The following is a 20,136-nucleotide window of genomic DNA, read 5'->3' as shown; positions in this document are numbered from 1 at the left end:
GTGAAACCCCGTCTCTACTAAAAAATACAAAAAACTAGCCAGGCGCCGTGGTGGGCGCCTGTAGTCCCAGCTACTCGGGAGGCTGAGGCAGGAAAATGGCGTAAACCCGGGAGGCGGAGCTTGCAGTGAGCTGAGATCCGGCCACTGCACTCCAGCCTGGGCGACAGAGCGAGACTCCGTCTCAAAAAAAAAAAAAAAAAAGATAAATCCCTTCAGTTGAATTGCTGAGCCAATGTGTATGTGGATTCAAAATTTTGATAGGCATTGCCAAACTGACTCCCAAAAAGGTTGCTCAGGTAAAATTTTACAGGCTCATGCTCAGCAGCTTAAAAATTATCCACTTGTGTTTGAACTGCTTTCTTAACTAGATGCCAGAGGACAGAAGGGAAAAGATGTAGCCTAACCAGCCCTTTTACACACAGGATTTATTTACCATGTATATCTGGACAGGTTAGAGACCAGTTTTAACTTTGGGTAATGGAATGATTAGGCTGGGTGAGGGGGCTCACGCCTGTAATCCCAGCACTTTGGGAGGCCAAGGTGAGTGGATCACAAGGTCAGGAGATCGAGACCATCCTGGCTAACTGGGTGAAACCCCGTCTCTACTAAAAATACAAAAAATTAGCCAGGCATGGTGGCACGCGCCTATAGTCCCAGGTACTCAGGAGGCTGAGGCAAGAGAATGGTGTGAACCCGGGAGGCGGAGCTTGCAGTGAGCCGAGATCATGCCACTGCACTCCAGCCTGGGCAACAGAGCAAGACTCAGTCTCAAAAAAAAAAAAAAAAAGAATGATTAATTGACTGTCTCTCTAAACATGTATCTGATGTTAAAGAGACTAGGAGAAAACTGAGTTGTTTGTGTGTTGTTAATTTGTGTAATCTTGAAGACAAGGTGAAGACAAAAATACAGCAGCAGCATCAAACATGTGTCTAAAAATATGTCTATTGATAGTCAAGTGTTTCAGTTCTGTAATATTCATACTGAGCCCATACCTGCCTTTGGCAACAAAGATGGCCTTAAAATTTTAAGAGAGAAGGAAAGCAAGCTTTCGTATAGGTTTTTCTAGTCCTTAGATATGGATCATTATGTAGAAACACTGTTAGTATTTTGAAAACCTGGCTCCGTTTTTTTCTATCAAAAATGATTATTTGTACGTTAATTGCTTTTGTTTTCCTCTGAATGGCTTTATAGCCTACTAAAACTCTGTAAAAATGACCAGTTACGCTATAAAATCTTACTGTTACAATAGTGGTTTGTCTGAAACTTGTTAAAGGACCATAGATTTTGAAGAGCCCCAGAATTAACGTAAGCCTGCTTCTTGTCATTGTTTATTACATATACTGTTATATGCAGTTTGAGGTAGGCTAGTTTTTGAAGTAAATATATATATATATATTAGTAAATATGTAGTAACAATACTTTTGGATTAATAGTAATCTAAAACATGTTTAAGGATGATAATATAGTCCCATTTATGCTCATGTTTTTTCCCCCTTTCAAAACATACTATAAACATAATAGTGAAAGTTTGGAAAATTAAATGTAATCTCACAACATATATTTATGTATTATCTTCTAGTGTTGTAATATACATATTTTTAAACCTAATTAGGATACTTAATTTATATATATTGTTTCTTTTTTTTAGAATGTTAGATGGACTTCTACAGTAATAATGCTTAGTGTTATCTGTGTTGATTTTAGTTCTGGAGTCAGGGCTGAGAGACAACAGATTTTGTGAAAATAAGTAATTATTTTAATTTAATTGTGCGTTCTTTTTCACCCGTATCAGCGCCTGAATTCTGCCATTATCTATGACCGAGATTTCTCTTACAATTACTTTGGCTTTAAGGTAAATAACGGGTTTCAAGTATTTGGGGACTTGTACTTAAATCATGAAATACAGGATTTTATTTATGTTTTGATGACAGTTATCAAGGCCATAAGTTGTTTGGAGTTGGGGTGGACCTGGGGAGTTAGTGGGGTTAAGGTAGCAGTGGTGGTTTGAATTAAGGCAAAGGTAGCTTATCTATTTGCAATTTTTGAATTTTCCACATATTACTTCTGGATTACCTGAGGAGTTATGCAGATAAATTACCATAAGTGTTTCATAACATCTAAGTATTTTTGTGTTGATAGGCAGTATAGTATAGTATAGTATAGTATAGTATAGTATAGTATAGTATAGTATAGTATATAGTATAGTGTAGTGACTGAGAACATGAATGTCAGTGTCCACCTGAATTCCAGTCTCTGCTCTATTTCTTATTAGCAAGTTATTTAATCTCTCTGTGCTTGTTTCCTCCTTTTTAGAATGGGGAGAATATAAAATTTCAACAACAAATTTAATTAAAAAAAATTTTTTTTTTGAGACTGAGTCTCACTGTTTCACCTAGCCTGGAGTGCAGTGGCGCGATCTTGGCTGACTGCAACCTCTGTCTGCTGAGTATAAGCAGTTCTCCTGCCTCAGCCTCCTGAGTAGCTGGGACTACAGGCGCACACCACCATGCCCAGCTAATTTTTGTATTTTTAGCAGAGACAGAGTTTCGCCATATTGGCCAGGCTGGTCTTGAACTCCTGACCTCAGGTAATCCACCTGCCTTGGCCTTCCAAAGTGCTGGGATTACAGGCATTAGCCACTGCGGCCAATTTAGTTTAAATTTCAACTTAAAGTGCCTATAACAGGCTGGGCGTGGTGGCTTACGCCTGTAATCCCAGCACTTTGGAAGGCCAAGGCGGGCTGAACACCCGAGGTCAGGAGTTGGAGACCAGCCTGGACCACGGGGTGAAGTGCCCTCTCTACTAAAAAATACAAAAATTAGCTGGGCATGGTGGTGCATGCCTGTAAGTCCAGCTACTTGGGAGGCTGAGGCAGGATACTGCTTATACTTAGGAGACGGAGGTTGCAGTGAGCCAAGATTGCGCCACTGCATTCCAGCCTGGGTGACAGAGTGAGACTCTGTCTCAAAAAAAAAAGGTGCCTGTCACAGACTAGGCACTGCTCTAAACAACATATATACTCATTTAATCCCCTGAAGAATCCCTGATGTATATGTTGCTCATTTAATCCCCATGAGGAGTCTTCAGGGGATTAAACGAGTGTAGATGTTGCTTAGATTAGTGCCTACTCTGTTACAGGCACTTTTTAAGTGTTAGCTGTTTTGGTGTTGATGATGATGATGAATACTACAACTTCTGCTGTTAATGTGTACAGAGCTGACTTTTTCCAGAAATTTTCATGCAGTCTCTGCCGAAACAAAAGTGCCAGTGAGGAGGCTGAGATAGGAGGATTCCTTGAACTCAGGAGTTCGAGACCAGCCTGGGCAATACAGGGAGACCATGTGTCTACAGAATGTTTTAAAAAGTTTTTTTTAAAAAAGTGCCAATGATAATCCTGGCTAACATGGTCTCTACTAAAAATAGAAAAAAAAAATTAGCTAGGCATGGTGGCGGGCGCCTGTAGTCCCAGCTGCTCGGGAGGCCAAGGCAGGAGAATGGCATGAACCTAGGAGGCAGAGCTTGCAGTGAGCCAAGATCGCGCCACTGCACTCCAGCCTGGGCAACAGAACGAGACTCCGTCTCAAAAAAAAAAGAAAAAAGTGCCAATGATAATGTTCCAGATGAAGCTAGGAAGAGTAAATGTGCTATTCTTTTCATTTGAAATTTTATAGAAACGGCCAAGATTTAAAGAGATTGTCTTATAGTGGATAATATATCCACTGCGTCTTAAAAACGGTGCTCTGAAAATTTTTTGTTGTTTCTCTCTTTCTAGACGCTAGAGCGGTCTTATTTGTTGAAGATCAATGGAAAAGGTGAGAAATGAACATGTTTGTGTGTTATATTTTCTACTGATTATATTGAATATATAGCTTTGAGCTATAAGTCTTAATATTCCTACTTAGACTCCAGATAACATTTTGGACTTTAGGTTTAGTTTGTGGATAATTGTCCTGCTTATTAGTATAAAGTTTTTCTAGTTTCCTTTTGGTATCCTTTTCTAAAATTCAAATATGTATCTCAACCTACTTTTTCTGACATGTCTCATCATGTGAAAACTCCTCTTTTGTCTATAGTGGCTGAAAGACCACAACATATGTTGATGAGAGTATCTGTTGGGATCCACAAAGAAGACATTGATGCAGCAATTGAAACATATAATCTTCTTTCTGAGAGGTGGTTTACTCATGCTTCTCCCACTCTCTTCAATGCTGGTACCAACCGCCCACAACTTTCTAGGTAGGTGTTTTGAGTATACCCACAACTTTCTAGTTATGTGTTTTGAGTAGGGAAATAAACGTTGACCTGAAGAAACTGGGCAGTTCATCACATAAAAAATAATTTAATGAACTTTTAATCGCTGCCTGCTCTGATTAAATGAGATTTAGATTCTGGAAAGATCTCTGACTGTAATGTGGTAAATGATTTGGAGAAAAGGCAAATGCTTAAAACAAAAATGTTCTAAAATTGATTGGATTGTGGTGATGGTTACAAAACTCTGAGTCTATTAAAAGCCGTTGAGTAGTACACTTTAAATGGGGAATTATATTATTTGTGAATTATATTTCTTTTTTTTTTTTTTTTTGAGACAGAGTCTCACTCTGTCACCCAGGCTGGAGTGCATTGGCGCCTCCTGGGTACAAGCAATTCTCCTGCCTCAGCCTCTTGAGTAGCTGGGATTACAGGTGCCTGCCACCACACCCGGCTAATTTTTGTATTTTTGGTAGAGATGGGGTTTCACCATGTTGGCCAGGCTGGTCTTGAACTCCTGACCTCAGGTGATCCACCTACCTCGGCCTCCCAAAGTGCTGGGATTACAGGCATGAGCCACCATGCCTGGTGTGAATTACATTTCAATAAGGTTGTTTTAAAAAGAAAATAAGTGCCAAGAACTAGTTAGGGGACTCTCATAGCAGTTTATATAAGAAACTGTGGTAGTTTAGATTAGGGAGGTGAAAGTAGAAATTGACAGAAGCAGATAGATCAAAAGATTTAGGGCCAGGCATGGTGGCTCACATCTGTAATTCCAACACTTTGGAAGGCTGAGGTGGGAAGATCACTTGAGGTCAGGAGTTCAAGGCTGCCATGAGCCATGATTATGCCACTGCACTCTAGCCTGGGCAACAGAGTGATACCTTGATTAAGATAAAAATATATATAAAAGATATTTAGGGTGTCAAATTGACAGAATATGGGTCAACAGTGGTTCTTCTTGCATTTATGGATACAGTAAGTAACAGGATTAATCATGATGCCATTTGTTGAGAAAAGGAACACTAACAGTCTGGTAATACATTAAAAAAAAAATACCCATTATCAAGTTGGTTTGTTTCAGGAATTCAAGAACATGGTAATGTCAAAAATAATGTAATTCATTGCATTAACATTTTATGCAGTTTAATGCTCTTTCATAATAAACACTTTAACAAAATTGATACAGAAAATAACTTCCTTAATTTGGCAAAAGATATCCAATAAAAACCTAGATGTATCATCCCTTTTTTCAGCATGTTAGTGGAGGCTGAGCCAGCACAGTAAAATAAGAAAAAGAAAAGATTGGAAATCAGGGAACAAAACTGTAATGATTGAAAGAAATGACTTTTACATAGGAAACTCAAGAGTATCTGCAGACACATTATTAGAAATAAAAGATTTCAGCAAAATATCTGGATATAAGTTCAATATACATCAATCAGTTAAGTTTCTGTACTTCAGCTGTTAGAAAATTAAGTCTTAACCTACAGTCATGCATTACTTAACGATGGGGATATATTCTGAGAAATGTGTTGTAAGGTGATTTTCTTGTGCAGACATTATACAGTGTACTTATATAAGCCTAGATGGTATAGCCTACTACACACATAGGATATATGGCATAGCCTGTTGCTGCTCGTAGGCTATAAACCTGTGTAGCATGTTACTGTACTGAATACTGTAGGCCTTTGTAATACAATGGTAAGTATTCGTGTATCCAAACATATCACAGTTAAAGTACTCTATAAAAGATAAAAAATAGGCCGAGCATGGTGGCTCATGCCTGTAATCCTAGCACTTTGGGAGGTCAAGGCGGGCGAATTGCCTGAGGTCAGGAGTTCGAAACCAGCCTGGCCAACACGGTGAAACCCTGTCTCTACTAAAATATATATATTAAAAAATTAGCCAGTCATGGCAGTGTGTGTCTATAGTCCCAGCTACTCGGGAGGCTGAGGCAGGAGAAATGCTTGAACCTGGGAGGCAGAGGTTGCAGTGAGCCAGGATTGCGCCACTGCACTCCAGCCTGGGCAACAGAGCGAGACTCCATCTCCAAAAAAAAAGATGAAAAAAAGATACATCTGTATAGGACAGTTATGAATAGAGCTTGTAGGACTGAAAATTGCTTTGGTTGAGTTAGTGAGTGAGTGGTGAATGAATATGAAGGCCTGGCTGAGCACGGTGACTTACGCATGTAATCCCAGCACTTTGAGGGGGCTGAGGCAGGTAGATCACAAGGTCAGGAATTCAAGACCACAGGGCCAACATGGTGAAACCCTGTCTCTACTAAAAATGCAGAAATTAGCTAGGTATGGTGACGGGCGCTTGCAATCCCAGCTACTTGGAAGGCTGAGGCAGAATTGCTTGAACCTGGAAGGCGGAGGTTGCAGTGAGCCAACATCACACCACTACACTCCAGCCTGGGCAACAAGAGTGAAACACTATCTCAAAAAAAAAAAAAAAAAGAGAGTATGAAGACCTAGTACATTACTGACGACTGTAGACTGTATAAACATTGTGCACACTAAATTTATTTTAAAAATATTTTCTTCAATAATAAATTAACCTTAGATTATTGGATGATCACTGTCGTATATGTGGTCCATCACTGACTTTTTGTTTTTGTTTTTGTTTTGTTTTTCTTTGTTTTTGAGACGGAGTCTTGCTCTGTCACCCAGGCTGGAGTGCAGTGGCGCAATCTCAGCTCACTGCAAGCTCCACCTCCCGGGTTCACACCATTCTCCTGCCTCACCCTCCCCAGTAGCTGGGACTACAGGCGCCTGCCACCACGCCCGGCTAATTTTTTGGTATTTTTTTAGTAGAGACGGGGTTTCACCATGTTAGTCATGATGGTCTCAATCTCCTGACCTCGTGATCCACCCGCCTCGACCTCCCAAAGTGCTGAGATTAAAGGCGTGGGCCACCGCGCCTGGCCTTTTTTTTGTTTTTAAGACAGAGTCTCACTCTGTTGCCCAGGCTGGAGTGCAGCTGCGTGATCTTGGCTCACTGCAGCCTCCACCTCCCAGGTCCAAGTGATTCTCCTGCCTCAGCCTTCCAAATAGCTGGGATTACAGGCGTGTGCCATCGCACCCAGCTAATTTTTGTATTTTTAATACAGACGGGGTTTCACCAAGTTGGCCAGGCTGATCTCAAACTTCTGACCTCAAGTGATCTGCCTTCTTTGGCCTCCCAAAGTGCTGGGATGACAGGCGTGAGCTACCATTCCTGGTTTTTTAAGTTTTTTAGAAATTTCTCTAAGACATGATTAAAGGATATTAAATAATAAATGAATGGAATAGATTCAATTTTATAAAAATGTCAGTTTTCCCCAAGTTAAAATATAGTTTCAAAGTAATTCTAGTCAAAATCTCAACATACTGATTCTAAAATTCATGTGAAAGAGCACAAGACTGCCCAAAAATATCAGGTCCAAATTCCTGGAACCTGTAAACGTTACCTGATAAGGAAAGTGGTCTTTGCAGGTATGATAAGGATTTTGACATGCATGGGGAGATTATCTTGAATTATGTGGGTGGGCCCTTAATCCAATCAAAAGTATCCTTGTAAGAGAGAGGCTGAGGGAGATAACAACGTACAGAAGAGGAGAAAGTGATGTAAAGATGGAGGGAGAAATTGGAGTCATGTGGCCACAAAGGAGAGCAATTAGCCACCAAAAGCTGTACAAAGCAAGGAACAGATTCTCCCTCAAAACCTCTGGAGGGATTCCTCCAAAAAAAAAAAAAAAAAGTGAGTTGTAGACATTGTGACTCTTAATATCTCCACTTACCTTTTTACCTTTTTTTTTTTTTTTTTTTTTTGAGACGGAGTCTTGCTCCGTCGCCCAGGCTGGAGTGCAGTGGCCGGATCTCAGCTTACTGCAAGCTCTGCCTCCCGGGTTTACGCCATTCCCCTGCCTCAGCCTCCCGAGTAGCTGGGACTACGGGCGCCCGCCACCTCGCCCGGCTAGTTTTTTGTATTTTTTAATAGAGACGGGGTTTCACCGTGTTAGCCAAGATGGTCTCGATCTCCTGACCTCGTGATCCGCCTGTCTCGGCCTCCCAAAGTGCTGGGATTACAGGCTTGAGCCACCGCGCCCGGCCCTTTTAACCTTTTTTTTTGAGTTGGAGTTTTGCTCTTGTTGCCCTGGCTGGAGTGCAGTGGCATGATTTCGGCTTACTGCAACCTCTGCCTCCCGGGTTCAAGCAATTCTCCTGCCTCAGCCTCCTGAGTAGCTGGGATTACAGGCACGCGCCACCACAACCAGCTAATTTTTGTAATTTTAGTAGAGACGGGGTTTCTCCATGTTGGCCAGGTGGTCTCGAACTCCTGACCTCAGGTAATCCACCCGCCTGGGCTTCCCAAGTGCTGGGATTACAGGCGTGAGCCACTGAGCCTGGCCTACTTCCACTTACATCTCAATAGGAAAATATATAGTATGACCTCAGAGCAAAACACTATAGAGCAAAACATTGGAAAAATTGACTACATTAAAATTAAAAACTTCTGTGAACCAAAAACAAAGTCAAATAACAAGTTTCACACTTTGGGAGGCCAAGGTGAGTGGATTACCTGAGGTTAGGAGTTTGAGACCAGCCTAGCCAACATGGAGAAACCCCGTCTTTACTAAAAATACAACTATTAGCCTGGCGTGGTGGTGTATGCTCGTAATCCCAGCTACTCAGGAGGCTGAGGCATGAGAATCATTTGAACCTGGGAGACAGAGCTTGCAGTGAGCCAAGATCATGCCTGCAGCCTGGGCAAAAGAGTGAGACTCCGTCTTGAAAACAACAACAACAACAACAACAAAAACCCCAAAAAACAAGTTTCAGACTGAGAGAAGATATTTGCAATGTGTTTACTGAGAGATTATAAGAAAAACAAGGCCAGGTGCAGTGGCTCCTGCCTATAATTACAACACTCTGGGAGACCAAAGCAAAGGCTGGCTTGAGGGCAGAAATTTGAAACCAGCCTGGGCAACATAGTGAGAGCCTGTCTCTGCAAAAGTAGAAAATTAGCCAGGCATGGTGGTGCACACCTATAGTTCTAGCTACTTGAAGGGCTGAGGTGGGAGGATCGCTCCAGCCCAGGAGGTCCAGGCTGCTGTGATCTGTGATCATGCCACTGCACTCCAGCCTGGGTAATAGAGTTAGACCCTTTCTCAGAAAAAAAAAAAAAAAAAAAGAAAGAAAAGAAAAACAGAAAGCCAAATAGAAACATGGGCAAGGGCTATAAACAAATAATGCATGGAAGAAGAAACTTGATTGGCTAATAAACATCTGAGATGTTACACTGTGCAATAGGAAAATGAAAATTATGTGTGTGTGTGTGTGTGTGTGTATATATATATATATTTTTTTTTTTTTGATAAAAATGAAAAGGCTGACAATTCCAAGTATTGACAAGAATGTGGAGCACAAGGAAATCTCATACATTGCTAGAAATAGATTTGTCCATCCACTTTGGAGAATCTTTAGTAAAGTGAAACATGTATATATCTTTTGACCCAGCAGTTCGTCTCCTAGGTTTATATTCTACAGAAATCCTTAGAGATAAACACAAGGGGATGTGTTCAAGAATTTTTATAGCAGCATTGTTTGGAATTGCAGATGAATTGGAAATAATCCAGATGTTCATCAACAGGCACATGGGACAAATGTATTGGTATATTTATACAATAGAATACCTTATGGCAATGAAAATAAAGTTTGTTTACATGTATCAAAAGGATTAATTTCTGTAAAACAGTGTTGAATTAAAACAAGTTGCGGAATGATAAATAGATATGCAACCAGAAAAATTCTAAGTGTAGAACATGTAAAAATGTCATAATAGAAATTCTTAAAAATGTTAGAGGATTGCAGTGAGGCTATATTTGTGGTTTCTAATTTTTTGAGGTAGATGGCAAGTACAGAGTATTTGTTACATCATTCTCTATATTTTTCTGAATGTCTGAATATTAAACACCTAGTCAATAGATAGAATCCATTTGCATGATTGAATATTCAGGGAAGTGAAGAGATTATTGATAGGGTAAGGTTCCTAAGGTGGGGAGTAGGATGAGATCCAAAGTGGAGGTAAAGGGGTTGTCTTTAAGAAGACTGTAAAGGAGCTATAATTTTGGTAGACATATCAAAGAATTGGTTGACCATTGGATAGATTATTTTCATAACTGTTTATTTTTTTTTGGCTTACTAACAACCTGAAAAGACTGTGACGCATGTTTATGAATATGCATGAGAAAATGTGAAAATGGCACGTTTGCAGTCTGGTGAAAATGTAAGCTAATATTATAGACTTATCTATAAGACTTCCTCCTAGGCTTATTTACTTACTATCTAGAGGAGGCAGCAAGATGATTTTAAAATGGTATTTCGATATGTTTTATTGTGTCATGTACAGTAAAGTGGGTTTTCTTCTTGGAAAAATACTTAGGTGTGGGGAAAAGAAAGAGATCAGCCTGTTACTGTGTCTATATAGAAAGAAGTAGACATGACCGGGCGCGGTGGCTCAAGCCTGTAATCCCAGCACTTTGGGAGGCCGAGACGGGCGGATCACGAGGTCAGGAGATCGAGACCATCCTGGCTAACACAGTGAAACCCCGTCTCTACTAAAAATACAAAAAACTTAGCCGGGCGAGGTGGCGGGCGCCTGTAGTCCCAGCTACTCGGGAGGCTGAGGCAGGAGAATGGCGTGAACCCGGGAGGCGGAGCTTGCAGTGAGCTGAGATCCGGCCACAGCACTCCAGCCTGGGTGACAGAGCGAGACTCCGTCTCAAAAAAAAAAAGAAAGAAGTAGACATAAGAGACTCCATTTTGTTCTGTATTTGAGATGCTGTTAATCTGTGACCCTACCCCCAACCTTGTCCTTGCAAGAGACATGTGCTGTGGTAACTCAAGGTTTAATGGATTTTGGGCGTGCAGGGTGTGTCTTTGTTCCTAGAAAAGCTAGGTATTGTCCAAGGTTTATCCCCATGTGATAGGATGAAACAATGCTGCTAAAAGGTTTATCTCAAGGCACAGGATTTTCCTTTAAACTTATTCATGTCGCAGAGATCCTTGTTCTTATGTCTTACTGCTGATCCTTGTTCTTATGTCTTACTGCTGATTTCCTCCCTAAAAACGATCCTGTTGTCCTGCCACTCCCTTATCTTTAAGATGGTAAAGATAATTATCTATAAATACTAAGGGAACTCAGAGACCGGTGCTGGCGTGGGTCCTCTGTAAGCTGAGCGCTGGTCCCCTGGGCCCCCGCTTTTCTTTCTCTATACTTTGTCTCTGTGTCTTATTTCTTTTCTCAAGTCTCTCGTTCCACCTAATGAGAAACACCCACAAATGTGGAGGGGCAGGCCACCCCTTCACTTAGGAACTTTATAAACTTCAACCGTTTTTTTTTTTTGCCTTAGTGTCTTCGTGTTGAGTAATCATTTTTGTGACTCCGCTTCATTTCCCTGCTCTAAGTTGAGACTTTTTTTTCCCCGTAGCTGTTTTCTTCTGAGTATGAAAGATGACAGCATTGAAGGCATTTATGATACTCTAAAGCAGTGTGCATTGATTTCTAAGTCTGCTGGAGGAATTGGTGTTGCTGTGAGTTGTATTCGGGCTACTGGCAGCTACATTGCTGGGGTAAGTTTCTGCCATTTGGCTTTTAAAAGGGGATTCAAGTCTAAAAGCAACCAGATTTATAGTTGAGAGGGCATATGCTATTTTTTTGGGAGTCCTGGGTCTCTGTTAATTACTAAATGCCTATGTGACTTGGAGTGAGTCATTTCACTTCTGGCTTCATTTTTATCTATGTTATTAGACATTTAGATTTGACTAGATAATTTCTAGAATCCTTTTTAGCTCAGGTTTTAGAATTCTGGCTTATTTTAGCAGTAATAAGAGCAGTTATCATTTATTGATTGCTTACTGTATGTTAAGTCTGTTATAAATGTTTTACATGAAGTACTCATTTGACCCTTACTACAACCCTATGAGGTAGCTATGATTATAGACTCATGCCAGGAATTTTATTCCTTAAAATAACCTTGTGAATAAAGGTGCCATTGTCTAATTTTACAAGTGAGGAAATTGAGACTTAGAAAGTTGCTACTTTCTGAGATCAATCACTTAATATGTGGTAGAGCCAGGATACAAGATTTATGCGTTGACACTTTATGATGTAAACTTCAGCCCTTTGTTAGTTTACTATTCATTGGGAGTAAAGATAATGGTTTTGACTTAGATCTGGATTTAAATCCTAGCTCCACTACTTAACTAGTAATGTGGCCTGGAGTTAGTTATTTTATGTCTGAGTTTGTTTCCTTTTCTGTAAGATGAAGAAAATATCTAACCCTGTAGAATAAAGTTCCAGAAGGAAATTATTCCATTATGTTGTGTTTTGGAGGTACTGTGATATATACAGCACTTTACACAATGGTAGAGTGAGCCATTGCTCACTTATCTTTCTAGACTGTTTAAAGGCTTGTGTTGGGATCAGAAGGGTTATTTAAAGAATTTGATGAAGTGTCTTCTAGTCATAGGAGTCTCTATTTTCTTAACATCATTCTAGAATCCACTTATTGCTGAGAATCTCCTTTTACCTTATTTATTGCCCTGATATAGCTACTGCATGTAATTCTTATTATAAATTGCCTTGATTTCTTTTGGGAAAAAGGCATTGTAGTAGTATTTATATTCTTTTTTACTCTACCCAAAGTGTATCTTTATATAATGACCTTTAGAAGATGTAGAGTTTAAATTTAGCTACCTTGATTTTCGATCCCTTTGACTTGTAATTGGTACATCTCATTGTAAATTAGAAATGCCATGAGGTAACTTAGTACATAATTGTAATTTATTCAGCATTTTGTTGATTTTATTTGGGCATTATTTTTCCAAAGCAGAAGCAGAGATGGAGAGCAGGTAAACTTCATAGATTGCTACCTAGAAATTAGTCATCTTTTTTGATAAAAGAATGGGGCCATTTTGTTCTTTTCTTTGCTGAGTGCCCTCTGTCTTTTCTATCATGTTCTCTCTTTTAGACTAACGGCAATTCCAATGGCCTTGTACCGATGCTGAGAGTATATAACAACACAGCTCGATATGTGGATCAAGGTGGGAACAAGGTATGCTCCATGACTTGAAAGTACTAGAAATCAGAACTAAAGGTGCTTTAGTCATATACACTTAAGATGGCTCATTTATGTGTGGTTTCTAATTACTTATTTTTTACTTGTAAAATCAATTTGAGGAGGTATAATTATTTTAATATGCATATACTTTAAATGTACAGTTTGACGGGTTTTGACAAATGTTACACTTGTGTAATCCCCACATTGATAAAGAGGTAGAACATTTCCATTACCCCAAAATCTTTTTTCCCTCATATACCTTTACATTCAGTCACCCCTGTCATCCCTACCCACACATACTTTATCCCTGGCTCTAGACAACCACTGATCTATTCAGCTTTCTTACATAATAGTTTATTTGCAAAGAATTTCTCAAGTTGTAACTCATATAAATATGTCATTTGAAATGGGGTTGTAACATGTGCTCTACGTTTTTCTTTGTTTTTTTTTTTTGTTTGTTTGTTTTGTTTTTTTTTTTGTCTCTCTCTTATCACCCAGGCTGGAGTGCAATGGCACAACCTTGGCTCACCGTAGCCTTGACCTCCTGGACTTAAGCAATCCTTCTGCCTCAGCCCTCCCATGTAGCTCAGACCATAGGCCTGTGCCACCACACCCAGCTAATTTTTATATTTTTTGTAGAGACGGGGGTCGCACTTTCTTGCCTAGGCTGATCTCAAACTCCTAGACCCAAGCAATCTACCTGCCTTGGCCTCCCAAAGTGTTGGGATTACAGGTGTTAGCCACTGCACCTGGCCTTGGTTGTTCTTAAAACAAAAACAAAAACAAACTGGAATAACAAAACTCTCCCTAATTGGCTGGGTGTGGTGGCTCCTGCCAGTAATCCCAGCACTTTGGGAGGCTGAGGTGGGCTGATCGCTTAAGCTCATGAGTTCAAGACCACCCTGATGCAACCCCATCTCCACAAAAAATACAAAAATTAACCAGGTATGGTGTAGTTTCAGCTACTTGGGAGGCTGACGTGGGAGGATGGCTAGAGCCCCGTAGGCAGGAGGTTGCAGTGAGCCGAGATTATACCACTGTACTCCAGCCTGGACAATAGAGCTAGACCTTGTCTCAAACAAAACAGAACAAACAAACAAAAACTCTCCCTAATTCTAGAAGAAACAGTAAAGTTGAAAGAATTGGGTTGTTTACCTGGTTTTATCAACAGGATGGTTTGCAACTAGAGTCTGCCTTTTGTGACTGTAGGCACACTAATCACCTGTTAGTTTATGAATTTCTCTCTGATGGACTTTGGGGACCTTGATAAGACAGATCAACTTTTTGACCTTCAATAAGAGCACGGCTTATTTTGTAAAAGCAACTTCCTTTGGGCTTTATGTACATGTCATGTTGTGTAAAGAGAGCTGGGCTATTGCTGAAGAGGAGGCTCCATTTGTAGTTCATCATGTCACTTTAGAAAAGTTAACCTTTCTTGTTTCACATTTTGTTTATATCATTCATTCGTTTTTACTCATAGAATTGTAAAATATTACTTTTACAATTGTAAAATTGTACACTTTTATAATACTTTTATGTTATTTAATTCATTGTAGTGAAGATCAAAGGAGATACTATAAAAGTGCTTTGGGAGACATGATGTTTCTTTGTTTCATTTTTATTCTGAAGAGAATTATGATTTATTTACCACTAGCGTCCTGGGGCATTTGCTATTTACCTGGAGCCTTGGCATTTAGACATCTTTGAATTCCTTGATTTAAAGAAGAACACAGGAAAGGAGGAGCAGCGTGCCAGAGATCTTTTCTTTGCTCTTTGGATTCCGGATCTCTTCATGAAACGAGTAGAGACTAATCAGGTGAGAGATAGGTACTTGTTGGTAATGGCAACTTGATTCACATGAGCTTTCTCTTTTTTAGTCATCTTAAGTCATGCTTAGGAAGAGCCCATCTATGTGTGATGCCACAGAAGGCATTCTGAACAAGTTAAGAGATGCTGTGCTTGTCTTATATTTCTGTTCTCTAAAGTAGATGCTTTGTGACCTAAATGCTTGAAAGGTCATGTATAAACAGGCAGACCTAGATGTTTGGGCCTGAACCTGAAAATGATTATTTCTACAGCAAATTTCCAAGAGAACTTGTAAAAGTCACCTTATGCTTGCAGTGTTTCTAATGGATTATGCTTGGCTATTTTAAGTTTCTTATGAGTGATTTTGTCCTTTCCTTTATAGGACTGGTCTTTGATGTGTCCAAATGAGTGTCCTGGTCTGGATGAGGTTTGGGGAGAAGAATTTGAGAAACTATATGAAAGGTATGGGAAAAATATAAAATAAAACAATAATGTTTTAATCATGGTTTCTCTTATTTCGGGGGTCCAAATATCAAAAGTACTTGTCAAGAATCTTTTGAAGCATCTAAGAGAAAAAGTGACTAATAATTTTGGTCATATTTGCTTCCTAACTCTTCACCAAAATTGAGTTGCGTCTTCTTCTTTCTTAAAACTTTGGAATGTATAAATAGGTTCTTGGGATTTTTAATTGATCCTTATAAAAATTAAGATGACTAGCAGGGTTATTATTTTGCTCTGTCATATAGTACTTTTGATAAGCTATGCTTTATATTGCATAAAGGAATCATGAGTGACTAGGATACATATGTCAATAGTTTATTAAAATTAAATAGGCCAGGTGCAGTGGCTCATATCTGTAATCTCAGTACTTTGGAAGGATGAGGCAGGTGGATCATTTGAGGTCAGGAGTTCAAGACCAGCCTGGCCAACATGGTGAAACCCATCTCTAGTAAAAATACAAAAATTAGCTGGGCGTGCTGCTGCACACCTGTAGTCCCAGCTACTTGGGAGGCTGAGGTAGGAGAATCGCTTGAACCCCGGAGGTGGAGGTTGCAGTGAGCTGAGATAGTGCCACTGCAAGCCAGCCTGGGCGACAGAGCGAAACTCTGTCTCAAAAAAGAAAAAAAAATTAGCACAATATTAAGAGATTTGGTTTCCTTAGTTTTTACTCCTTTTTATTATGAAAGATATTATTGGTTTAGTGGGATTGGGATCATTTGAAGGAGCCTAAAGCCTCATTTTCCTCTATGGCTTTAGCCAGAGTAAAATAAGTATCATATTCCTTTTTTACTTTAGCAAAACTTAGAAAGAATTTAAGAGCTTTCATAACTTTATATTTTAATGTCTTCAAGTTGTCTACAATAAATATATATCGTAGACATTGTAAATAAATATACAATAAATATAGAGAATATATATTAAATAATATCTGTGCCTTTCAGTTATGAGAAACAAGGTCGTGTCCGCAAAGTTGTAAAAGCTCAGCAGCTTTGGTATGCCATCATTGAGTCTCAAACAGAAACAGGCACCCCATATATGCTCTACAAAGATTCCTGTAATCGAAAGAGCAACCAGCAGAACCTGGGAACCATCAAATGCAGCAACCTGTGCACAGAAATAGTGGAGTACACCAGCAAAGATGAGGTAGGTAGAAAAAATTCTTCCTAGAGTACTAAGAAAAGAACCTTAGGCATTTCCTAGAGTACTAAGAGTACTTTTCTAGAGTACTAAGAAAAGAACCTTAGGAATTTGTGAATTCTTCACGTGAGGTAAGTGAAGGGAGTTTGCATAGTGGTAAGCAGAAGAATACTGTTAAATGCAGAGAGCAAAGGAAGGAAAGGGTATGATCTATGCCTATAAATGTTTTTTAGTCTAAGCCGTGTGGGAAAGACACAGTTTTTTCTTATACACACATCATTGTAATAACATTTACTCAAGAAAAATAGAAATATACAGTTATGTTGGTTTAGGACACACACAAAAATGTGTTAGGATGTACATTCAGTTTAAAGTACGTAAGCCTTGAGCCTGGAAAGTGGAGGCTGCAGTGGGCTGAGATTGTGCCACTGTACTCCATCCTGGGTGACAAAGTGAGACCCTGTCTCAAAACAAACAAAAAGAAAAACAAAAACCAAAAACAGCAACAAAAAAAGTATGTAAGCTTATAAAGAGAGTCCTTTCAGTGAATGGTGAGATCCAATTCTAATCTCAAAGCCTGTAAAGAGACTTCACAGAAGAATCAAGGCTAGAAATGGGACATGGATTTGATGTTTTAAAAAAAAGTTTTAGAGAGGAGCTTTCCATTTGGAAAGAGTGGTCTGTATGATATGCCAGAGACAGGGCTGGGTTTTGTGCAGTGTGGCAAGTAAGTCTGTTTTGATGGTGCAAGTAGATTAATTATTGGAATATGGAGAAATGGCTATGGCTGGGAGAAGGGAGATAGAAGGTAGAAACTGACATGTCCCAGAGATAAGAAGCCCTTGTAGGTTTCTGACAGGAAAATAGTATCAAAATGTTAAAATGAAAACGATGGTTCTGTCACTGATGGACATTTGGGTTGATTCCAAGACTTTGCTATTGTGAATAGTGCCGCAATAAACATACGTGTGCATGTGTCTTTATAGCAGCATAATTTATAATCCTTTGGGTATATACCCAGTAATGGGATGGCTGGGTCATATGGTACATCTAGTTCTAGATCCTTGAGGAATCGCCATACTGTTTTCCATAATGGTTGAACTAGTTTACAATCCCACCAACAGTGTAAAAGTGTTCCTATTTCTCCACATCCTCTCCAGCACCTGTTGTTTCCTGACTTTTTAATGATCGCCATTCTAACTGGTGTGAGATGGTATCTCATTGTGGTTTTGATTTGCAAATGTGGCACATATACACCATGGAATACTATGCAGCCATCAAAAAGGATGAGTTTGTGTCCTTTGTAGGGACATGGATGCAGCTGGAAACCATCATTCTTAGCAAACTATCACAAGAACAGAAAACCAAACACTGCATGTTCTCACTCATAGGTGGGAACTGAACAATGAGATCACTTGGACTCAGGAAGGGGAACATCACACACCGGGGCCTATCATGGGGTGGGGGGAGGGGGGGGGATTGCACTGGGAGTTATACCTGATGTAAATGACGAGTTGATGGGTGCAGCACACCAACAAGGCACAAGTATACATATGTAACAAACCTGCACGTTATGCACATGTACCCTACAACTTAAAGTATAATAATAATAAATAAATTAAAAAAAAAAAAAGAAAGAAAACGATGGTTCTTGTGTCTGGTTACAGAGTGTCTTGCTGTGAGAAGAGGTTAGAGGTTAGCCTAGGGAGATGGTTGCAGTAATAGGATGACAGGCTGCTTTGATATTGGGTGTAAACTATGGAAATGAGGAAGGAGTAGATCCTCAATTCTAGGACCTTAAAAAAAAAAAGACAAATGAAAAGTCAGGAAGTAAATGGAAATTGAGTTAAATATACTGCTAAGGTACATTTTAATTCAAAATTTATTGTGCACCAGCTATATATAAAACACTGTGTTAAGTACTCTGAGAATATAAATAAATATGCTGTCCTCTGGAAACTTCTAATTTAGTTGGAAGAAATCGACATATATTGAAGTAACTATTATGCAAGATAGATTATATTATAGAGGCTAGACTGACATTTTAAAAATAAAAATCAGATAATGTCATTTGTCTGCACAAAACTACTCTTTGGCTTGCTAACCCACGCAGAATTCCTTTTTTTGAGGGAGTCAAGATTTCATTCTGTTGCCCAGGCTGGAGTGTGGCTCATTGCAACGTCAACAGAGTTCTTTCTTTTTGTAAATTGAGCTATAATTCATTCTTTTTAAAATGTACAATTCATGTTGTTGTGTGTGTGTGTGTGTGTTTATTTTTTGGGTGTATCTGCAAGTCTGTGCAACCATTACCACTATCTAATTGTAGTTTTTTTTTTTTTTTTTTTTTTTTTTTTGAGACAGTCTCTGTCACCAGGCTGGAGTGTAGTGGCTTGATCTCGGCTCACTGCAATTTCCACCTCCTGGGTTCAAGCAATTCTCCTGCCTCAGCCTCCCAAGTAGCTGGGACTACAGGCGCGCGCCACTACGCCCAGCTAATTTTTGTATTTTTAGTAGGGACGAGGTTTCACCGTGTTGGCCAGGATGGTCTCAATCTCTTGACTTCATGATCCACCCCCCTCGGCCTCCCAAAGTGTTGGGATTACAGGCATGAGCCACCGTGACCAGCCTGTAGTACATTTTTATCACTCTAGATAATGAAACACTTTACCCATTAGCAGTCACTCTCTGTTCCCTTCTTCCCTCAGCCCTTGACAACCACTAATATATTTTCTGTCTCTAGATTTGTGGACATTCCATAGGAATGGAATCATATAATATGTGGCCTTTTGTGTCAGGCTTCTTTCACTGAACATATTCTTTTATTCGTGTTGTAGCATATATCAGTACTTCATTCCTTTCCATCCAGAGTTCTTAGAATGCCCTACAAGGTCCTACACAACTGGATAACCCACCTCATCTGTGGTTACTTTCTCCTTTGTTCACTCTGCTCCAACCTTATTGATTTTCTTGCTTTTTCTCAAACATGTCAAGCATGCTCCTACCTCAGAATTTTTGCTCTTTCTTCCCTCTTGAATGTTAAAATGCACCCCCTCTTCCCATAGCCACATGGTTTGCTTTCTAACCTGTTCAGTTCTTTGTTCATATGCAACGTTTTCAGTGAGGTCTTTCTTAACAACTCTGTTTAAAAATTACACCCCCTTCACCTTTATCCCAAGTACTCTCTGTCTTCTTTTCCTGCCTATTTTTCTCCCTGGTATTTATTAGACTTTTGTGATTCAAGCTGTATTTTAAAAATGGGTATTTGGCAACATGTGTAGAATGGAGTAGATGTGAAGGGCATCAAGAATTCAATTGGGAAACTTTCAGTAGT

The 20,136-nt window shown here is 39.5% G+C and overlaps 1 protein-coding gene across 4 annotated transcripts in view; it reads left to right on the top strand.

The window, feature by feature from the left end:
• LOC105468675 (ribonucleotide reductase catalytic subunit M1) overlaps positions 1–20,136 on the top strand; it is a 46,583-nt gene that overhangs the window by 14,726 nt on the left and 11,721 nt on the right. For all 4 annotated transcript variants that reach the window (XM_011718870.2, XM_011718866.2, XM_011718868.3 and 1 more), the window contains 8 exons: positions 1,794–1,853; positions 3,774–3,813; positions 4,075–4,237; positions 11,730–11,871; positions 13,272–13,355; positions 15,016–15,177; positions 15,550–15,629; positions 16,610–16,811. In XM_011718870.2, coding sequence (XP_011717172.1) covers positions 1,794–1,853; positions 3,774–3,813; positions 4,075–4,237; positions 11,730–11,871; positions 13,272–13,355; positions 15,016–15,177; positions 15,550–15,629; positions 16,610–16,811 — 933 coding nt within the window. The remainder of the gene's footprint in view (positions 1–1,793; positions 1,854–3,773; positions 3,814–4,074; positions 4,238–11,729; positions 11,872–13,271; positions 13,356–15,015; positions 15,178–15,549; positions 15,630–16,609; positions 16,812–20,136) is intronic.

This window comes from Macaca nemestrina, chromosome 12 (genome assembly GCF_043159975.1).
Source record: "Macaca nemestrina isolate mMacNem1 chromosome 12, mMacNem.hap1, whole genome shotgun sequence".
NCBI lineage: Eukaryota > Metazoa > Chordata > Mammalia > Primates > Cercopithecidae > Macaca > Macaca nemestrina.
Note: the sequence above shows the minus strand (reverse complement) of the source record. Positions and strands in the feature narration are given on the sequence as shown.